We start from the raw sequence: 23,683 nt of genomic DNA on the forward strand, positions 1-23,683 counted from the left end.
TCACTTATTAGGTATTATGCTTAATAACACAGTAAATCCAAGGTGGTATTTTCACAGCTGGGCGCGACATGTTGGCAGGTTAGTATAACTCTGTTCTGGCTGACTGAAACAACACTGGCAGAAGGACAGACCCACTGCCGTGCTTCAACTATTAGCCATCTCAGGAGTACTACTCTGTTCACAAAAGGCCCTCTGTCAAAGCTTTAGTTTTGGTGTTAGACATCGGGGGAGACAGAAACGACATCAAAGCTGCGTAAGGCTTTTATGCAGTCCTGCATAGCAAAGTACCATGAGGACAGTAGCCTGCACCAAAGTAAAACAGTGGATGGATTCAAAACAGAGGAGGAATTCTGAAGCAATCATAGGATCTGTGGAAAAATAACGTGTCCTTATCATTCAATCAGCTGACTTAAAAGAAGGCTGTATATTGGGTTTGAGTTAAAAGAATAATTTGAAATTCTGGGAAATTGACTTTCTTTCACTCTCTTGTGTAGAGTTGGATGAGAAGTCAGATGTTAGATGAGCTCGATGAGAGGATACCACTTTGATGGATGTTATATAAATACAAGGCTACAGCCAGCAAGCCAGTTAGATTAGCTTAGCATTTAGACTGGAAAACTGATGGAAACACCTGGCCTGGCTCTGTCTTCCAGCAGATCAAAACCTCACAAATGAAGGCACTACAGTGCATCTCGTTTGTTTAATCTGTATAAAAAAATGTAATTAATTCAATAAAAATGACAATATGTGGTTTTACATGGGTTAGATGCTGGACTGCTTTGTGCTTAAGCGCAGCAACTTCCTGGAGTCTCCCCATGGTGACAACAAGGAGACGACTCAAGGAGCTCAATATTTATTGGACAGACAGGAGAATGGCATCAATCTTCTCATCTGACTCTGAGAAAATGAAAATGAGGATGACGAATTCTGCAATTAGACTAATGGATAATACTACATTTAGTAGAGGATGGTTGATAGATAGACAGCCAGCATCAGTAAACCTACCACACAGCAAAATAAAGACTGTTTTCTCTGAGTGTACTGTGCGGGATTTCATACAGTACAGGATGTTGCAGCGCAAACTTCCTCCCAAATCATCCTCCTCCACAGGAGATAACAGCAGGAGCTGGTAACTCTCTAAACAACAAGCCTACACTAAATGGATCTCGCTGGCTTGTTGTGAGTGGAGCACCATAAATGAAAATCACGTTGGGCCTTCTCCCTCTGATGACTTTCACATGCTCCCTGACTAATACACTTGGTTAGACCTCCAACCACTTCAAGACTCTCCATCGCATTGCCACAGTACATGAATGGGAGGAGGAGAGACAGACTGAAGAATAGACGGCGAGAGAGACACAGACAAGTTAGCAAGTGTTTGTAACGACAATGCGAGGCCTTACAGCAGAGGCTAGACTTCGCGAGGAGAGAGGGAGAGAAAGCAGCCTGTGTGAGAAAGAGTGTGTGTGTCTCTGCATGTGTGATACTGTGTAAGAGAGACAAAAAAAAAAAAAAAAAAAACAGAGACAGAGACAGAGAGAGAGTCCAAGAAGCCCTGATACAAAGAACCAGTGTGTACAGCCCTGGACTGTCCATCACACAGGACTCTCAGGGGCCCATTCAGAATGGCAGTGAACCACAGCCCCGTTCTTCCGGCCCACAGGCTGGAGGCCCAAGGACAAGCCCACCGCTGAGCTCCATCCTGTGTGCCCCTCCAGCGCTGTGCACAGCTCAGCCACAATGGGCCGTAGCAGCCTCTTCACACTCTAGGAGAATCCTGTTTTTCAAAGCATCTCTAATCATCGAGCATGTGAATGGGATGGCTCTGCAAGGCTAGCATGAGTTGCAGGTGAGATGGCATACTGACCTGCGGACAGACAAACAGACAGAGGCACAGCTAGACAAAGTGAGCAAGAGAACAAGGGCGTTTCTTAGCTTACCTTTTTTTTTGTGTAATTACCACAATGCTGGATTACCAAGCAGGAAAAGTAGACAATTGTCCTGGGGCCACAGAATTCCAACAACCCTGAGGTTTCCTGTGAGTTTTAGTATTTTTTAGGTATTTATGGACTTTTTATAGCTTTATTTGATAGCCAGAAGTAGAGAGAGTGAAAATAAGTGGAGTATGAGGGAACCAGGGGTGTTGCAGTTGATTGCTTGAGCTCAGACTCCTCACTAACTAACCCCTGCAGCTGGCCCTGCTTCATCACCACCCTCCGTCCTTCAACAAAAACCATCAAGTGAACAGGAAATGTCGTCGTCGCAAAGCTGAAATCTTCCAACAGCTGGGGCCATCAGTGGAAGGTGGAGAAATGTTTAAAATGCTGTGGCTCAGGAGGTGGAGCGGGTCGTCCACTGCTCAGAAGGTTGGTGGTTCAATCCCCGGCTCCTCCAGTCTGCATGTTGAAGTTTCCTCGGGCAAGATACTGAACCCCAAATTGCCCCTGATGGCTGTTGTTTATGTGTGTGAATGTAGCATGTATTGTAAAGTGCACTGAGTGAACTCCAAGACTAGTATCCTATAAGTGCAGTCTATTTACCATTCTCCTTTTACTGCACAAACATTTTGAAAGACATTATTTAATTTGACGTCCACAGCGGAACACAAGAACAGACACCCACCCGCACAAAGAACCACATGCAAGAATGCGTGGTAAAAGTATGCATTTCATATACAAACAAACCCCACTCACAAAAATAAACACACTTGGACACACACAATTTGAGATGAAGACGTTGCAACTCTTCCATCTCATCCATGAGTCCTGCAAGAGATGGGACTGGCTTCCAGCTCAATTCAAATCAGCATCCCGGTTCAATCTAGCATCTAGACTCATTGCTAACAGATGTGTCTGTTTACACCTAATGCTAAGTATTGTTGTTTGTTGCTCCGTTGGGGCGAGCTGCAAAAACACCATTTATGAGAAACAGTCTCATTTTCCACACTCTCCACTTTGAAAGGAGCAACACTTAAAAATGCCATAATGGCTGTAATGGCCATTCCTGAGGGACGAGGGAGATCTGAGCCTGCAAATTCGCCAAAAGTGGTCCCTCTGTTTACTTATCTAACAATGGAAACTTATTCTCTGTCAGCTAATAGCTGCTGACTGTAGCTCACCCATGGCTGTGTGTGAAAGAAGCTGAGAGGGATGTGTGTGTGTATTCATCGACAGTAAATGGCCATAATGGCTAATAAATGCACTGGGGTCGCAAATCTCTGAGTTTAATTTGTGTGATTGGTTCAAGTATATGACAGAAGAGTCTATTTATAGACCAATATCACGGATGATCTCTAGATGGGCTCTACAGGCATACATGTTCCTGACCTGGCCCAAGGAATCTAAGTACAAAGTACAGCTCTTCATAAAAAGACAGAGACTGGAGCACCATGGTGGCCTCAGGATTAAAGGCACCAACCATGTAATTGCAGCATCCCCAACAAGAGTCCAGCTGATGTCCAGCTGGTTTCCAGCTGAAACGGTTTTTGACGTCATTCCCTATCTCCCTCTCCCTCATTTCCTGTCAGATTTCTACTGCCTGCTCTCTAATAAGCCATAAAGCATGCAGCAGATATAGAAAAAGAAGTAGGACATACAGTACTTAAAAGAAACTGAAAAAACAATCTTACCAGAGGTAATTAAAACTAAATAGAGAACCCTGGCTGGCTGAGGGCGTACTGTAATTGGAGCTGGAGGTGGGAAATTGGCAGAAAATAAACAATATGTTGTTGGCTTTTAGTAGGCATATAACACTGGGTTTATAATTTTACAAAAAGATTATACTGGCTCTTGTAAAATAAAGCTCAGTAAACTGGGAACCAGTGTTTGACCCCTTGTTCAGGAGTACCTGGTAGTAGATCTAAATGTGGTCTATTGTTCCCCACTGTGCCAACAGTGATAGCTGTAGAAATCATCCACAGCAGCATCATAGCAGAACTTTCCATTAGTATTTAGAAACAGGTAAATACAGAAAACCCAAATGAAGAGGTTTATCGTTTCAAAAACAATGGAGATCCATTTTTGGAGGAAGTACACATTTTTTTTTAATCTCAGGGTCTTCATGTTACATGCAGTGAAGTCAATAAAAACCTCTGCTGATCAACAGAAAAAATTATTGATAACAATTTTGGTACTTAGTTGACGTTTTCAGTCATTCATCAAGCAAAAACACTAAACATTGGTTGGTTCCTCAAATGTGATGATTTGCTGTTTTAATCAGTTGGAATTTAATCACTGGAAAATGGATACATATGGGTTTAACTGCTGGTCGAACAAAACTAACTTTGCCTCTGGGAAGCTATTTTCTGACAGATCATTTGTTATTGTTGGGCCAACATGAATGGAGCAGATGTACAAAATGAAGAGCAAAAGAAAAATCAATGGTTCCCGCTGATAAGGCTGAGAAGGAGGCAAGCAAGTTAATGACACTCTCTGTACACAGCCCTCACGGCTGTCTATTTGTGAGACTGGTAATGTCTGGTTCATTTATCTTTGTCCTTGCCAGCCCCTCATCCACATCATTAATCATCACCCCCCCCACCCTGGAAGAACAACTCAAACAGAGCCTGAGGTTTGATTGATCTGCAATAGGCTCATTGTCCTTAAAAGTGACACTAGCATGATGATGACCAGCGGCAACACAGAATCACCCCCCCCCCCCCCCCCCCTCATACCACAGACTTAAACTAATTCAATCATAAAACAGACAGCACAGAGAGCACGAGCAAAACACACCTGACACATGACATCGACAGCAGTTTTGCAGGGGTAGAGATGCACAATGTGCCCATGAAATATCAACACTTTCTCGCGCATACAAACACTGAAACATGGACATTGTGCTGACATTTAAAAAAAAAAAAGTCCCTGCTGAGAAAAATCTACCCAAGTATTGTGCAGAGTGAAACCAAGCAGTCTGGAGTAGGTTAAAGCCCCAGTAAACACAGCAGTGAAAAGAACTGAACTGGCTCTTTGTGAGCACTCATTGGTACCTCTTTTGTCCTGCCTCTGGTCTTGGTTTTCTTCTGATGGAGTTTCCATGGTTGTTTTTCTCCCATCCAGCAAAAATGCTTTCTTTCAGCAAATTCTCTCTTCCTATCTCCCCCCTTACTCTCTCCTCTCTCGCTCCCTCTCCTTGCCGTGTGTCTCTGCTCTCTCTCTCTCGCTCTCTCCTCCACCTTTTCGTCGCCCTGCCTCACGAAGGCACCGCTCTACTGTATATCACAGCTCCTTTCCAAGACGCAGGAGCCTCGACAGAAGGGATTTTGTTGATTCTAATTTGCGCGTTCAAGTCGTACATTACTTCCAGTTTCACGGGCAAAACGTGCATCTATTACATTTGCAGTGACTGTTTCGGGATTCGGTTTGAGTCAAATGAATTTGTCTTCCTAATGACATACAAATCCTCACACACTCCCTCCTGTTGTAGCACCATGAATACCATGCAATCGGGTGAGAGCTGCCTGGTGAGGATGGGATTGTTCTATCAGCGAGGGAGAGTAGAAACCCAAGCTTCAGTTGTGGGTAGCATAAAGGCACACAGTCACCTTTTTCTAATTCCCATCTGACCACAGTCTTAGAGAGGGGGGTAGTTTGTGTGTGTGTGTGTGTGTGTGTGTGTGTGTGTGTGTCAGAGAGAGAGAGAGAGTGCTGCAGTGTTGACCAGGGTTGAGCCCTTCATCTCCTGATTTGCACCATATGCCCTCCACTCCGGCAGTATACATTTGCAACCTCTGACCGCTGTCTTCCGTCCATCTGGTGGCTTCGAACTCACATAAAAAGGACACAGGAAAGAAATGCAGATAAACATTTCCTAAACAGGGAGACAGAGTGTCCTCCGGGCTCATACAAACAACAGAGGTAAACAGCACGTGAAAACGGGAGATCCAGAGGCCCAGAAGAGGAGAGACATGGTGAAATTTAAGACGGCTGGAGGAGCTGATAATGAAGGGAGAAATGAGAGAATGCTACAAAAACAAAAAAGGATGACGGTGAGAAACAACTTGTTAGAAGAGACAGAGACAGGGGAAGATGGATGATGGGCAATGACCAGAGGAATAGACAGTGAGGGAGGCGCGGAAGAAAATCTTGGCTGTGTTTGTTTGGCAACAGCAGGCTGAGGAGCCCTAGGGGCATGCTAATGAGAGAAGGGCCTTTCAGTGGTGGGGGGAGAGCCCCGCTGGAGCGGAGCTGGAGAGGGGGCTTCTCACGGATACCAGACCTCAGAGAGGAGAGGGATCAGCAGGGGAGGGGAGCCTCAGGGGTCAGGGAAGTGAACTTAGCGGGGATCCCACAACAGCAAACAGCGCACTAATCTTAAAGCTTTTTCACCGTCAGCCCTGTAAAACGCCAGGAGAAGTGACATCATCCTTGTGAAGTGGGGAACAGGGCCCATATATAGAAGCGGCGGTTGTTTGAACACTTTATACGAGAGAATACAGCTGATGTAGAAGTAGCCGTGCTTGTGATCTCCACTTTAATTGCACTAAAGAACTCAAGTGAAGCCTCAAAGCAGGACGACATGTATCACACTTAACCACACAGGAAGTTCCAAGTTACTGAGCACGCCAAAATCAAAACAATCTGGAGCTCCGTCTGCGAACCTTTGAGAGTGTATGGATAGCAAAAGGTCTGTGTTCCCCGCACACACATTGAAAGGAATTCAAAACACATGATCACACCTGATCAAACTATGTTTTGAGATCACCTCTAATGTATTCTCGATTGATTGATTGATTTGTCTAAAAGTAATGTCAAATGCATTGCTTTTTCAATGTTACAATTACCTACTTTTTATTTTTATTATGTAACTAAACATGGTAGAAGTCACGAATATGTTGCTTCTGAGTGTATGTGTTAATAAAGCTTGCTGGGAAATTTCATGCATTGGCTTGGTTGCTGCAGAAAAAGTAGAAAATGAGCATGTCTGGTGTTTATTGTCAAGATGCTCACGATCTCCCTCTAAAGGCAAATCATGGAGACAATTTAATCAGAAAGATTCATGTCCCTCACCTTGGTCTTAGCCCCCATTTCTGTTACAGACACTTAAGCAAGCAAAGGCAGCGGAGTCTATAAAGTTAGATTTAGCAGAAAAAAAAGCTTTGCTCTTTTAGGGAGCTTTCAGAGAATCAGAGCAGCAACAGAAATGTTACAGGGAGAACTAATCCCATTAATCTTATACATTAGATTTTAGTTGGGCTGGTAGTGAGCAAATGACAGTGGCAGAAGGCCTCTGCAGAGAAACTGTGACAGGTAAAGCGAGTGCTGGGTTATGATGGTTACGCTGCACAGTGCAGCTGCTTGAGTATGATTTGACGTTACTAGTCAGCTGGTAAGCAAGCAGCTACTGAATGAGCCAATGATAGTGAAGCATGAATGAACAAGATGATGACAATCAACTAATGCAAGTGTGACCTTTCTAATTCTAGCGATCCAATTTATTTGATTAGGTGTGAGAGTTCTTTAGTGATACCACTGTATAATATTATATATTTAACTTTATTAATGGTAAATAAATAATTAAATGCTGTGATACCAATCACTAATAAGCCACTATAATGTCAACTGTGCTGCAAAATTAGGAGCCTATTTTAAACAGTGTAAGCCACAGAAAGTGATGTTTTAAATATTAAACACTCACCCTCTGCTCGTAAATATTTGTAGTTTTCTCTTTCTTGGAGGATGGTGACTGCATATTAAACTAAATTTTGGCAAAAATATGTTTGTAAATCACCGAACAGACACAAATCAAACATTAGTATTCATTCAGAGTTCTCTTTTTGGTTACCTGATAAATGTAAGTTCAATATTTACCCTACTTTGACCTCAGTTTTGGTCTCCAACCAAGAGAAAAACAAGTAAAATATCTGACTATATAGCAAAACCTTTCAACTTTCTTCACCTGACAGTCAATAACTTTTTTGTCAGCTGCTGGGCAGGTCATGTACGGTGTGTTTATTGGAGCTTTTTTTTCCCTGTTGTTTGATGAGAAGCTGATTTGAGCTGAGAGGAGGCGTATTCTTAGACACATAAAGAGCAAAAGACTGAGTAGACTTAGACATGACTATGCCAGTGTCAAAAATACTGTGACAGGCTGAGTGGCTGTGTCTGGGAATAATCATGTGAACGTAGGAGGTGAAGCCTGAGTGCTGCATGCGCAGCTCCAGTGTGAGACAGCACCACTCCCCTACTTGAGGACACAATCTGAATGATGATGAAGCTCATACAAATGGGGGAGGCTTCATTGTGGGTCAACCTTTCACGCTGTGAGACTGGGGGCCCTGAATGCTCCTCAGTGTTCAGTCACCCGTGAAGACCTGCACCCTGCTTGGCTCACACTGAGGAAAGGTTTCTCAGGGAGCGAGGTCTGTGTCCAGGCACAAGCACCACTTAAAAAACACAACCAACAGTCTGAGAAAGCAGGCTCACTACGCTGGAGAGGAAGAGGACAGATCAGGCCAAAGGGTGGGTGGAGTGGCCCATGTGAGGTGTGAGTGATTGTGAAAGCCAAAGCCTGTTGAAAAGGAGAAAGAAACCAAAACCAGAAAGCAAACTGATCGTCCAAATATCCCAGAATATTCTGCTGCTCTTGTGGGGAAAACAGATGTAACATTCCCTTTCTTGTATTTGACAGTGAATCCTGGGATATAACAACACTGGAGATTCTTGTAAACACTGTTCTGGTGATTTGTTGCAGTCAATCATTCCCGGGTACTGTAGTGACATTACTGACCTAGAATTAAATGCAGGCCCTCTTCATAGGTCAGTCTTCTCTGTATGTCTGCCTCCATGTTTGGCGTGCTGAATCCAAGTCATTGATTGGTTTACAAAAGCAGCGCACTGCAAACCCATCACACAGATCCATTCACTTGTTTGCTGACCCATTTTCCTCTGTGGGTCTACAGTAGAACAAAAGCATTACAAAATCTGTATGACTTTTGCTGAACAATTCAACATGTGTTTTGCTATAACACACAATGCATAAAAATATATGCCTCACACTCACCCTATGAGTTAAACTAATACTGCCAGACATTGAAAAACAAACCAGTTCAATCTATATGAAGGCTCTGAGTTGAGTTCTTCAGAAAAAAAAACCCTCTGTCTGCAGTGGAAAAAATGAATATGCTAACTGTCCTCACTCATTACAGCGAGACATGTGGACAGTGAGTATAAACCACAGTGGGCTGACTTATAATGAGCCTTGTGCTTCCTTTTAGCTTTGTCAAAAAACTATAAATCAAGAAAAATCCCTCACAGAAAAAAAAAGAGGGAAATCCAATACACATGTTTGAGTAGAGTAAAAGTTAAAATGTACTTTATTCTTTTATGGTGTCATTTAAATAAAGGCTTTTCAACCTTTACACTTGAACTTGAACGAGTGGTGTAGATCTGTCTCTTACAGCGACGACTGCAACCCTTAACTCCACACAGAAGTCACGTTTAGGCTTCTGACTACTGATTATTTTCTATATGGATTAAGCTTCTGATTATTTTCCCAATCATGTGCTGCTGTACAATGTCAAAAATGGTGAAAAATGCCCATCACAATTTCCTATTTCCAAGGTGATTTACAGTAAACTATCACATGAGGAAAGGAAAGAAGCAAATCCTAACAATGGTTGTTCATTGAGCAAGCTGAAAGTTTATCAATCCAGAGATTTAATTCGTGTACCCAAGACCTCGTCCTTTAGACCTGCCATCAGCCAACCTCAATAAGAAAAAATCCTAAAACCATCCTGCATCCGTTTGTGGTGCGACACATTGTTCTTCATGCTAAAGAATTCCACCACAAGAGGAAGGCTTCTCAAGTACACAGCATGATGGTAGAAATCCAACTCTGTTATTCAGTTTCAACCATTTCTAATAGAGACATACTTCATGTCTTGGCATTTCTTCCATTGTATAATTTCCAGATTGATTTTTTGTCTCCAGCGTTATTATAAGCGTTTAACCAAACAATGCCCTGGGTATCTGACTCAGCAGTTCTCTAATTGCATGTTTGTATTACTATCGTGTTAGGTCTGGAAATGGAGCAACACTCATTCAAGGATGCCTGGCAGCCATGTTTTTCCTCTAAGAATGACTTCACAACCCTGACTCTCTGGCACCTCCACAGCCACTGTGGTTTTTGGCCTAAGTGTGCTATAGAGAGAGCGAGAGACACAGATGCTTCATATTATCCGGGCTCCCATGCTTATAGCGCCTTGGAAACTGCCACCATGGCTTGGCCGGACAGAAAACCATTGCAATGTCAAAACCTAAAGACGAAGAATTTCATAATTTCAGTCTGGAGTCAAAAGATCATATCGATGCCAGGAAACAGAAACAGAAACCTGGAAAATAGTGAAAGAGTTGCATAGACAGAGGGAGGGAGAGAGGGTGGAGGCATTCATAGTAGCTGTACCTCACCACCCCCATTAAGGCCAAGAACCTCTGCCATTTTAGAGATAAATAAAGCATAATTGTTTGTTTTTGTTTCTGTGTGCACTAAATATTTTAATGATGCCTCTGGTCTGAGAGAGGGGTCTCTTTGTCTTTGTGGTCCGCCATACGTACATTATGGAGCCACTGAACCAGCCAAGAGGTACTGCAAGCAAACACCTCTCCATTATCCAGTTAGAATAATGCCACATAATAACCTCTTGTCTTTTCAATCTACATTGTGATAATGCTTTGCTAAGATGTGGAGAATAATGAAAATAACCAGATATCCCTGAGAAATGATCCCCATAAAATTAGGGGGTTTAAAAACACTATTATTTCTCAGTGGGGAATAACACATCAGCAGTTTCTTTGGTGTAGCTGTACCTCAGGACCTCAGGCACTCAGCAACACAAACTATCGTTTTGTCAAAAGTGACTGAGGACTAAAGTCACAAAACCCTGTGTCAGAAAAACATACCTACTGCTGTAACGCTCCCCATCTAAGGTGGCACAGAGATGGAGCAATATTAGCATTAGCATAGCCATGTTTCTGGCCACCTATTACATGCAAGTCCATTCTTCACTGTGCTTTTAGCTCTGTTTTTGGTCTCCACCAAGTCCTGAGGGAAATATCTGGCATGTTCACCAGCCAGCTGCTAACTTCATCTGTTCATCATTTGGTGCTCAGCAAATAGCATACGGTGAGTTTTGTTTGGCTGAATATAGCTGCCTGCTGTGGCTGGAAACAATGAAATGAGCTGAAAGACAATATCAAGCTTCGCAGCACTGAGAGGAAGGGCAGAGTTCTTTCTCACACAGGTAACCATGTGATCTATTGATAATCTGAAAATATTCATTGTAACTGCTTCAATTCTCTCCTTGGTGCACATGCAGTCACAGCCTCCTAAGGAGTAGATGGCCTAATCTGATTTAATCCACCTACTCTCTTTATATTTCTTTCTCTGCACCCATTAACTGCAAATTCCCCCCCCCCCCAAGTCATTCTGACACCCAGCACCCCCTAAGGCCATTTGAAACATATGACCGTCCATTAAACTGCACTGGGGGCAAAAATAAATCCCACAGGGACTTCTCTTAGTGGTGTTAATCCTTTAAATACAATACCTATCACCGTAAGCATTTTTATATTTAGCCCAACACAAAGACCACTGAGTTGCCTTTTATGCTACTTAAGTGACTGAACAGCAGTTTGAATCATCATGAAAGCAAATGAGTGGGTTATTTCTTTTATCTTGTTCTACGTCACTGAATTGAATCAAGACCATTCTGCTGGAAAATGAAGCAACACAAGCATGAAAACCTGAGCAACCAAAGAGTTGCTCTTGTAAAATTGACCATGAAGCCCCTTAGGAAGGGTATTCCTAAATCTCATGTTGTGTCAGGCGGCCAGAAAATAGTGTGAAAGTTCATCCATCCATATGTCAGTGGATGAGGATCTCCACAACTCAAATGTTCTCACACTCTAGATGCTGCGATGGCAAATAACGAAGGGCTGGAGACAGTCTTTCATTTTCCTACTTGTTGCACAGGGCATAAGCATGTGAACACACACACACACACAAACACACACACACACACACAATAGAGACATAATGAAGCACAGAGGCCTGGAGACAGCAGACGAGACTCTCCAGCTAATCTTGGGGTTACTTCCCATGAACAGCCCCCACCCTCCCTTGTGTCTCCCCCAGCTGCTGGGATCTCTTTCTCTGTGTCGCTCCCGCCAGTTCTATTGTCCTCTGCCTCACGCTGCCAATCTCTCACCCCTGACCCGAGACTTTACCCTTTTTTACAAAACCTCCCCCCGAAACTCTCATTAGAAGGAGCAGAACCCTCCTCCTTTCAGCCCCAGCCGGTGCTACTCAACAGACCAGCCAGTCAGACCCCACCATGTCAGGATTCACCGTCAGCACTATGACAACAGAGCAGCCAACACTCAGATCACTTTAATGCCATTGTTCCTCCTCCCTGTGCCTCAAAGCCCTATGTCCCGGGGCTGGATCCTGGAAGGACAGAGAGCCGACCGTAACCTGAACCTGACACTTTCGTCCCCGCAGAGATGTGTTTGGCCTCGGATTCACGTTAGAAGCAGACTAAGTGTTAACCAATAAGTAGCAAGTACAGGAAGCGCTTCTCTCTGGTGTTTGGTACATATTCTATCCTGGCTGACCTCTGTGAGAGTGGGTCAATCCATTACGTTATTGCTTTAAGCACTGACAGGCAGTTCTCCAACAGAAGAGACTCTAATGTTCTTTTGTCCGTCAATACAAAGTGTATACTGTGCAAAGTGGAACCTCTATATGGCACCATCTGATGTGTTGCTATCTCTACATCATCATCAGTGTCTAAAGATTTACACTCTCACAATTGTGTCCCGAGCACACTCCCAACATTCAAATTATATAGATATCTCCTTAGATGGAAATGCATGATTCAGACTGCAAACACAACTCACGCACAACCGCTGCTCTGATGACTCACTAAAAGAGAGTGTTTCGTTTTGTTGGAATAAAAGTACAAGAGCTTTTCCTCTCATCCGAAGAATTCTGTGTTTACATGCTCGGTTCCCTTTGGCCCTTGAAACTGATTAAAAAACGTTTGCAAATTTTCCTGGCTGTCAGTGAATAAATAAAACACTGTTTACTTTGATCTTTCTTTTTGCAGATGTGTTGTTTTCAGTGCTTCACGAAACTGGAATGTTATTTTTTTATGTCATACTCCAAATTCAAATTACTCAGAAAACGATAAATAAAGAAAAGGATGATGTTCTTATAGTGTCTTGGAAATTTTGAATTGTAAAACCTGCCCAGCAACAGCAAACACAAGGCAATCCACTCTGAAGCCATAGGGTACTGTACTTCACATGGTGTGGAACAACTTGCAAAAATAAGACATTATGCACACATGCAACACATGCATGCACACACAAGATCATGTCTCCAGTTGCAGTCGCATAACTTTTACATTTTCAGCTGTGAGCTGTGGCCACTCTATTGTTACAGCATTGTTTTCCCATAGAGCAGAGGTCAAAAGCTAAGATGACTTATGAGACCCCTCAGTGGTGTAGATGTAATATTCATACTGCTCACTGATCTCTCCTCTGGTCTGCGCGTGGTTACGGTGTCAAGCTGTTTTTCAGACTGAAACATCTGGGATTTCCTCTCCCCTGAAGCTGCTGTTAGCTGGTATTTTTCCTCCTGTTCTCTGAATTGAACTTATAATAAATGACACAAAAGCTTAAAAAAAAAATTAAAAAAAAACATGTGCAAACGGTAAAAGTGTCACACGTTACGGAATAACTCAGTCGTATGGGTTCAGAGGATTCCAAGTTGAAGATATATTTCAAATCCAGCATTCAGCATTATACTCAAATTGAAATCTATCTTCTTGAACCCCCAAACGGTCTGTCTGTGAAGCAAACAGCATCCCCCAAACAGACTCCCTCAGCTATTGGGTTTCCTGCAGCTGTCGCTTTCTAAAAGCTCAGCGACTGCAGATTTTCATCTGTTTGGCAGAAGTGCCTCTTCCTGCCTATCAAGCCTTTCTCTGGAGGATAATAAGCAGACTATGAAAACTCTCACTTGGAAACTTTTTTTCTCGGGCAGGAAAATGATTCCTGGCAGGAGAGAGAGACAGACAGAGAGAGAGAGAGAGACAGAGAGAGAGAGTGACAGAGAGAGTGTATGTGTGTGTGTGTGTGTGTGTGTCCAGTGGCCTTTAACTCTGTTTTCACTGTGTCACATGCAACACCACAACGCCACAACATGAGTAAACAGGAGTCATGTGCATCTTCCTCATCTTAGATAAGCGGCGCAACAAGCTGTGAAGAAATAAGATGTTTGGCGATAGTGTTATCGCAAAAAAACATCTTGAAAGCTCAAGCTGAATTTTACACATACCCCTGAATATAAAAGCAAAGAAAAAGTCATAAGGGGTTACGTGGGTATTCATTTAAATTCCTGCTTAATTCGTCCCAAGCGTAGCATTTGGCTGTATCCAAATGGTCTCAGGCGGTCTGGCACAGCTCTTCATATGGTGAACATTTCTCATTGGTGTGCTGGGGTACCCCAGATGCTTTTGTCTTACGGTTGTTTAGCAGCTGCGTAAAAGCGCTGAGGACAAAGACCTATCTGTGGAGGGTTGAATACACTCAGTGGGCACACAGCCAACAGCTCAATCCTACAGGCTCCCACAGTTGAAAAGCAGACTAATGCATTCTGCTCTCACTCCTCACAGATGATCTTACAGGGAAATTGGCTGGAGCCCCTGTTAATTCCCCTCATTTCACCTAACTACTTTCACATCTGAATTGTGGTCACATCAAGCTCCTAAATAATCATCTATATATCAGTTATTTTAAATTTAGCACTTATACACTTTCTCCTGAAACAGGAAGAATGAATACACTGAAACCATCAACCATCTTAGCTGAACACCTCCTCATTCTCGTCTCCGATCAATGTAGCGCCTGTGGCAACTCCAGTAGGTTTCTGAAGGGATATTGTGAGGCCTGGATTTTAGTTTGCTACCAATGAATTTAATGGGTTGGAGCTGACATAGGTCAAGTGAGCAGCATCCAGCATTTGGCTAACGGAAGACAACAGGCCGAGACACCTATCAATCAGCCAAACATGTCTAAACACAGCCTACAGCAATGAAGCGATATTTGTTCAAATTCACAGTCAGTCGTCAGAAAGTCGGGAGACATCTATTGGTCCTTAACACTGGAGTGCTCGAAACAAACTAGTTTGTGTGATGTGCCATTTGACAGCATCTAAAGGCAAAAAAAAAGTGGTTATAGTTCTTCCAAACAGCCAAACTCAAAGGCAGGGTGAGAAGCCAGCCATCAGAGAGAGCAGCGAGATGCAATAATTGGGATAAAGGCTTGCAGTTTCAGACAGCCTCGCCTTAAAGGCATCAACAGCGTTGCACTCATTTGTACATGACAGAAGTAGTTGTGTGAACTGAAGAATGAAAAAAAGAGATCTTTAGAGATAAGTTCAAACCCTGCCAACACACACACGCACACGCGCGCACGCACACCAAGTCAATCACTACATCAGTCTCAGTGGTTGACAAAAACTGCATTCAACAGATTTTGGAAGGATAGGAACCAGCTTCAACCTTTTCACCAAGCAGGGCTAAAGTGAGTGTGACCACAGTCATACAGTGCAATTTCTGCAACTGGCTTCACCCAGGTGGTCAACCCGTGGCTCTAATCCCCTGGTTCATATCCTGTCCATCACAGGGCAGAGGCATTAGTTAGCATAGACCTCTCTGTATGCATTATGATCTATTTCATTGCTCAACCCAAGGCTGGCAAGAGAAACTAGGTCATTCTGGGTAAACATTATCGACTATTTCATCAATGTCCTCTGATCATGGGATATGGAGAGAGTGGATCACAACATGGATGGTGTAGCGAATGCAATCATTCATAGTGCTGTAGAGTGGTTTACTGCAGAAAATCCTGCAGTGGGGCTGAATGCCTGTTGAATGAGTTGGTGAATGTTCATCTGATGCAGCGGCTCTTTGCTCTCCCCAGCCTATTATTTCCCACAGGCCTTCTGGAACAGTCATCTGACTGTGAACAAAACACTGATACAGATTGCTGCTTCACTGGCAGATATCACCCCTGCACTCTAAGTACAGGTGTATGTTGATGCCAACATATTGTAAAACTGAAGAAATAAGATTCAAATTAGGCCTTATTATGCATGTATTAGGCAGTTTAACCTTGATAATCATGGGTGTTTTTTTCCTAAAGCCTTGCAGATGAGATAAAGGACAGATTGTATCTCTGGCATATTTTATACAACCCCAGGGTTCAGCTGCTTTTGCATATCTGAGAAGCTGTAGACTTTTGCGTATAGGGAGTATTTTCAGATATTTAAATGCCATCCTGTTTCTAACATGCAGCAGTGTGTGACTGTGACATCTCTCTAACCAGGGTGAACTTGCACACACAAACACGCATACACACAGAGTCACCCACGCACCCACTTGCATCCCTTCTGTTCCACTGTGAATGGGCTTTTAGTAAAAGCTGACGGCCAAGGCACATGCTTGAACAAGCATCCCCACTCAGGAACTTCTATTCCTGTCATTTCATGTCACAATACTCAATGGCCCTCTTTGTTGCCAGAGGAGTTATTAAGCTCAACAAATTAACATGACTGCTCCGGCAGACCTGCGGTGCTGAGGAGAAACAAAGAGGAAATATATGAAGGCAGAGGAAAGCGGCGACAATGAGAGAGGAATGAAAACGCCAAGAGAGAGAGTTCAGAGGACACAAAGTGGAGCAGGAAGGGAAGCAGGAGATGAAAGAAGTCTTGATTGAACCAAAGGGGTCTCTTACAGCTTAGCTGCACAGTTGCAAAAAGTACTGTATGGGCCTCATCTACTGTATAATTACCAAAGATGCTCAGTCATATCCTATGCCAAATGGAAAAAAGCCCAGAAATCATGTAGCTATGACAGCAACTACCTCATTACGGAGGATATTCACTGTAATTAATGACTGCAAACCGCAGGCGAACAGCAATTTAGGCCATTATTGATGGTGACATAAAAATGTGGAATCAGACGTAAAAGGTTAGCGCATACTTTATTTGGACTCAATCGCATGTTTAGACTTAACGTAGGAATGCTTGGGTTCAAACAAACAAACACTAAAAAAAACATAAAACGGCCAACTTCAGTTTTCGCTCTCAGCACCCTTTGACCATCTCTGCAGTGACTCACTCTTGCCGTTTTTCTCTGCATCTCTTTGGAAACAGCGCGGGGGGGGGGTCTGACTATCTGTTATTGCTCTGCCATTAGTTGACGAAATGTTGATTCCAAAAGTGAAAAAAAAAAAGATCTCCGCTGGCTCAGCATTAGCAGTCATGGGTCTTTCCTCTCCTCAGACTCAGGATGCAGGGTCACAGCACATACTGTCCACCGCCATGTGTCTGTGACACTAATCACTGCTGATGCATGAGCTAAATAATCAGACACTTTCCAGACATCCTTATTCGAAAGGAGCGGGAATGCACAACATCAAAGAGCGCAGGACAGCTGACACCTCGGAGACACTTCCCAGGCACACGTGTAAAAATCATTATGAGCAACACAGTCTAACTCCCTAACTCGTGTGTGTGTGTGTGTGTGTGTGTGTGTGTGTGGATCACTGAAGAACATAATCGATCGGATTTTATCATGTGGCCCTCACTATAATAATGAAACTCTTGACATTTGACACCATGTTTTATGCCTGTACATGTCCACAGGCCAACCGCGAGGCAGTAACAGCTGAGCCATTGCACTACAGCAAGATGTTCAATTAAAGACACATTTGAAACTGTCAGCTGTGATTAACTCTCCTTTTCTTGAATTACTCAAAAACAATGATGTAACATTTTGGATCTGGTTTGCATCCAGCCTTGGTGACCTTTTCCACAGGACCACCACGCAGAATACAAAACACTGTGAGCAGAAGTTCACCAGTTTCCATAAGGAAAAACAATCTTTCCTTTTTTTTTTTTTTTTTCAATCAGGATCTGGCTCCAAGAAGAACAGACACAGTGCTCGCAGTCATGTCCATAATTTGCTGGATTTGATTAGTTGTATCTCCTGTCATAGGATAGCTTTGAATTTTAAGGACATAATTTAATTGTATCTGTAAAAGACATAGATTGAAAAGATGGTTAATTTTCCACACTGTATGAGACTCAGAGCTTCTAAACTGTTTTACCAAATATGTCTTAAAGCACTGCCAAGAAGTTCAGTGAGAAATAAAAAATAAAAAAAAAACTTTGCTTGTGTTTGACAACTTTGTTCTCTGTAGTTTTGATGCTACAATCTGCTGCAGGGAAAAGAGATTACACTCTTTCTGCACTACCATGCTGTGGTTTCCTTACTAAAACGAGTACGATCACAAGAGAGATTTATCTTCAGGCCAACACTTTCCTCTCAGATGTTTGGCTCAGTGGTAAAATATCGCAAAAATATACAAAAGTTGAACTGTAATCTGTTTGTTTTGTTATAAAGGAGGCGCACAGCAACCAAATTCTGCAGGTTGGGTAATTGTCACAGGGCTAACACCGGGAACCTAACAAGACATTTGTGGAGAATGACTTGCCGTCTCCTTCTGAATTGAGCTCAGTGGACTGAGGCCAAGTTATCCTCCCACATCCTAAACACAGGCCAATGCACTGTTAAATCGCTCACCGCCAGGACAGAGGAGAATCTCTCTGAAAAACACGCGGCCCCTCTGCAAGGGGAAAGGTCACCGTAAAATCAAATCAGACATAAGTTATATAACCTCTGAATGACATCTTCACTTCTTCGCAGCTCCACACACGGACACACACACAAGCAGCTTGGAGACATCCTGTTTATTTTGGGCTGAACGGTCTCATACACACAGCTAATCCGTTTTCTGTTTTCAAAGCTATTTCACATGAAATATGGCAAATCACAGCACAGCAGTGTGGTATCCATTTCTCTGACACAACAAAAAAAGGCGACCTTTACAGCAACAAGCAAGTCTCCACACAACAACAGGCTACACTATTTTTCTCCTGAAAGGGCCATAAAGAATCTTTGAATATAAAATGGAGGCTTGGCCAAGTGGACAATGCACAAAGGTCGATTGCCATGCAGAATAATAGCCTCTGTGAGAAAGTGGAAAAGGGTCTGTGGGGAATTAGTTCACAAGGCATCCGCTCTGAAACTTACAATTCACTGGACTTCTCTCTCTCTCTACATTAAGAGCCACTGAAGTCGCACAAAGGAGCAGCTCCAAATTAGGAGCACAAAGACGCCTCTGTGAGAGCTTCAGAGCGAATTAATGAGCGCTGATACACATTCTCACACAGTGTTCTTCCCTGGCCTCAGCTGCACCGCGGCAAACAACACACAAGCCCCCAAACGCTGCCCAAAGCCAACGCAGAGAGCTGAAGATGGCTTTCTGTCCAGTCCGGTGAAGGATGAGAACAGTTGGGAGGCTGAGTGCACTGTCCCATCTGGTTCACAGCTCATCGCTGTTTTAAAGTCTAATAGTTACTAAACATTCATGGCATGAGCGCCTCACTCCTCCAGTGCTCCCCCCTCTAAGGTTGGGAGCACAGATGGCCAACACTTGGGGCTGATTTAGAGATGGGACGGTCTCAGTTCAGCCCTCCAGACAGCAATTACAAGCTCTGGCATGACACACACAGCATCTGACTAACACAACGTGTTGCCTGTCAGGGTTTTTCCAGTCATTCTTTACCAGCAAAACACACTGTGCAGCTGGGCTAGAAAATACCACAACAACAAACCTTTCACCTTTATGTCACTGATTATCAAAGACTCCAACACGATCAATCACTGCTGAGCAAGAGTGATCAATATAGGATCGTGTCAGGTATAAGGCTGTATACTGAGAGCAGCAGTGGGAGAGACAGTACAGGCAGCAAACTGATCTGGGATCTGGACTTAACACCTCCGCAGACCCGAGCAGAGTTGACTGCAGGAATCCTGACAGACTTAATCTCTCTCTAATCGCTTTCCTCAGGTTGCTTCAGCACACTGCTCTAATGCCGATTCTCATGAAACCGGGTCAGGTAAATAGCCTGTTTCTAGGACCAGCGGTAGTAGTAGTAAAAGTTGAAATCAGCTCAGTTTACGTCCAGGCAATCGGCGCGCCCCGTTGGTTGAAGCGACAATAACAAAGTGTGAAGCATACGCTGTCACCACGAAGCAGCGATGCCTCTGTCCATCTCTGAGCTGCAGGAGTGTTTGTAAGTGGGAATACTTACCCATTTTGTCTTATTTTTTTCTTTTTCTTTTTCTTTTTTTTTTTCTTTTTTGTAAGTTCCCTCCAAAGTGTCCCGAAGTTTAGCGATCGACGGAAAGTTGAGCCTCAGCTACACTGACGTCGCGTCCTGGGATGCGCACCGGCCGCCTGGCTGCTCACACTCACAGCGCTGCGTCCCTGCGGAGACGGCCCGAGTGACGTCGCCACACAGAGACGGGATTAGACTGATGGGAGGACGGACGGAGCTCAGGCTGCCACCCCCACCCCCACCCTCCCCTCCCCTCCCATCCCATCCCATCCCACACTCTCACCTTACCCCCCCCCCCCCACGCCCTCCCTCAACTCTTTCATCACTCATCATGAAGTTGACCCAAGTCATCATGAGCCATTTTTATCTAAAAGTGTACGTGCTCAAAGTCCTCCAGTAAACACAGGAGAGATACGCCTGTGTCATCACCAATACACTGATTATCAATCAATGCTGTGGCAGTAGGCTGCTACCGTTCACTGCCAACACGGTGATCCAATGCAGAGGATGAAGTGTTATCAGGTCAGCTGTGTGTCATGTGTCAAACTGACAACGGACAGATGAGGTATTGTCACAGGTCAGAGACCAACATCTTGAGCTACACCTCTTTGTGCCTCTCCTGTGACCATTTAACTCCCAGTGATCCTCAGAAGAATACATATAACTGCTGCTGTTCTGATTGTTTTACTGTTTTAAATGAAAATGTGAAATAATACACTGTACCATCAATATTTGCATAACATTGTACACATTCGGCAAAAACATGGGACTCCCTGGATTAGGAACGGCAGTTGCACACTTGGCAAATGGGTTTAAAATCCTTTTCTTTATTGTGCAGTGGATGGTTAGAAGGATCATAAAAAAAATTTAAAAAAAATCCTCAGAACAGCAGTAAGTGTTGTTAAACAACCGTCTGTCTTTTTCAAAGATCACTGGGAATTTAGTTTTTGGAAAAACAGACGGAGACTGTGAAATGTAAACAGAAAGTACAAACTGAAAAATAGCCAGAATAATGTGTCTGTCTTCAAGTGTTTCTTAAGTGGACATGGACAAAGGAGACTTTTAACTTGAATTAACTTGACTATTTACATAAACATTTGCTGAAAGTCTGTATTACATAACACTGTAAATAAAAATGCAGACTATTTCTCCTATCCCATCCATAAAAATCCAAAAAAAATGTCCCAAACTCTTCCATTCACCTCATTGAACTTCCATGAACATCCCAGATGAAGAGCAAAAAACTCATCCATTGTAATATAAATGTGTAACATGCATACAGTTACATACATAGCTTTATACCCCAAAAGTACTGTGGTCCTTTTTGTATAGGCCCTTGCATGCCCACATACTCATGGGTACATTGAGTGTCTGATTTTAAAGACATCTCTCATTTTTGATATTACTTCTGTAGGGAAATGTGATAAATGGCAGCCTTTCACAAAGATCGGCCTTTTACAGAAACAATGCCAGTCATCATCAATCCAGTGCACTGGTATCCGGTTTCCAAGGAGGTCTGAGCACCCCCTAATCCAACCCGGTCTTTTCATTGGTGGCCAAGTGGGCAATTCTCAATGGGTTGTTTCATGGTCAAACAGGGCATCTGCCCAACATGGCAAACACAAAAGCAAATATTTAACTGGTCAGCTTCAGAGTTTCAAAGACAATATGATCTTTCATTCAAAAATATATTTTTTTATTTTTAATACACGGTACACATTTTTCTCATGGGCCACTTTTGGGAAGTGTCAACGTCAGTAAATCAGTTTTGTTTTTTGTTTTTTTTTCAAAAGTTTCACTTCTCAGATACACGGAAATACAGATCTGCGAAAACGTACCCCAAAAATATGTCCTGTAAATCTGTGAGAGGTCCGCTTTGCAAGCACACGAAAGAGGTACATTGGATCAAATACATTCAATCTATGTTTATCCGTACTTTCTTCAAAGCTCATTTTATCATTCAGTGTCAGTACTGCAAGGGTCCAACAACTTTTAAAATATTTTGTGACAAACCACGTGCAGTCAGCACAGAAAACATTTGGCTGATGCATCCTCGGTTTGTTATCAGAAATCTGTCAGCGTGCATGAGCTGTGTGTCGGTGTGTGTGTGTGTGTGTGTGTGTGTGTGTGTGTGAATAGAGGATCTGCATGGGAACATTCCAGCACTATGCTGGCTGTTACAGCAGGCACAGCAGCTGGCAGACAGCAGGCATGCAACTGTTATTAGGGTGGCCCGTGGCAAAACAAAACACATCAGACAAAGCCTTTTTTATCCAACATTATACAGTACATATGGTCACGTCACTTACAGAGCAACACACCAGGACTTGACACGATCACCGTGACAACATTTTTATAATTGCAATGCCACCTGGCATATGAGTAATTGATAGGTGAAATAGAAACTACATCCTGGAAATACTTCATGAATACAAATAAGCACCTGTAACAGATGTAGCTGTCCAGCTCTGAATCAGGCCCTGAACAAAGCTGTTTGGAGCTGTCAGCCCAGCGATTTACAGAGTGTTCAATTGGTTTAAAGTATCAGATAAAGCAATGCTGTCTGTCGCAAGTGTTTTTCTTACTAAGGAGGAGTTATAGCCGACGACTGAACATTTTCACTGTTCTAATCTATGTTATGTTTCTAATTAAGAATAGGCACAGTCAAACAGAGATGATGGCAGGCAGGAGAGGCAAACTGAGGTAATCCTGCGGCGTCTAATTGCAAATAAAGCAAAGCTGCTGAAGCTCTGCACCAAACACAGCAGCCACCATGGTTACAAACCACTGAGAAAATGGCAGACACTGTGAATGGGCTCAAAATGAGAGGCAGTTTAAAGCAAATTCAGAGTGAAGTTGGCATCAGTTTGAATGTAACATGACTCGGTTGGACAAGTCTGGCCTGCAAGGCGTTCCTTAATGTGTCAGCTCATAATGCTGCATAACAGGACTTTAACAACAAACGGTGATAAAATTAAACAAGCGTCAAGTCTCAAAATGATACAAAACATTACAAAGTATTTTTTTTTCTCCAGGAGATTTGTAGTCCAGTTTTGAATGTGCGCTAAACATAATTGTATTCAGTTTTTCCAAATACCTTTCTTAAGGAAAGCAGATGTAAAGAAACAGGACACCAAACGTCAAGTTGTTTCACACATTTACAGAAAAAGCTCAGTGAGGTTCGGGCAGAAAAACTCCTTCCAGCTCAGATGTTTTGTGAGCACTCTGACTGTTTTCTCATGAAAGCCATGGTTCAGCAAACACAGGCAGAATGTTCTTATATATATATATATATATATATATATATCTTTATCCTTTGGCACAGAGACATTAAGTCATTTTATGGTTAATAAATAATAATGACAATATCCTGTGTTAAAGAGTGACTTCAGCATCATGTTTTCGCTGTCAGGTGAAACTGTGCCTT

The 23,683-nt window shown here is 43.0% G+C and overlaps 1 protein-coding gene across 4 annotated transcripts in view; it reads right to left on the bottom strand.

Annotated features, from left to right (window-relative positions):
- gpm6bb (glycoprotein M6Bb) overlaps window positions 1–20,524 on the bottom strand; it is a 30,669-nt gene extending 10,145 nt beyond the window's left edge. For 2 of the 4 annotated variants that reach the window (XM_071475466.1, XM_071475484.1), the window contains exon 1: window positions 20,230–20,524. In XM_071475466.1, coding sequence (XP_071331567.1) covers window positions 20,230–20,233 — 4 coding nt within the window. In that variant the 5' untranslated portion in view covers window positions 20,234–20,524. Of the gene's footprint in view, window positions 1–4,990; window positions 5,406–20,229 lie in introns of those variants that run through there. The other 2 variants (XM_071475457.1, XM_071475475.1) reach the window with 2 other exon arrangements.
- Between the last annotated feature and the right edge of the window lie 3,159 nt (window positions 20,525–23,683).

The sequence above is a fragment of the Trachinotus anak genome, unplaced genomic scaffold (assembly GCF_046630095.1).
Source record: "Trachinotus anak isolate AG129_WGS33_773 ecotype Australia unplaced genomic scaffold, CSIRO_AGI_Tana_v1 ptg000001l, whole genome shotgun sequence".
NCBI classification, from domain to species: Eukaryota; Metazoa; Chordata; class Actinopteri; order Carangiformes; family Carangidae; genus Trachinotus; species Trachinotus anak.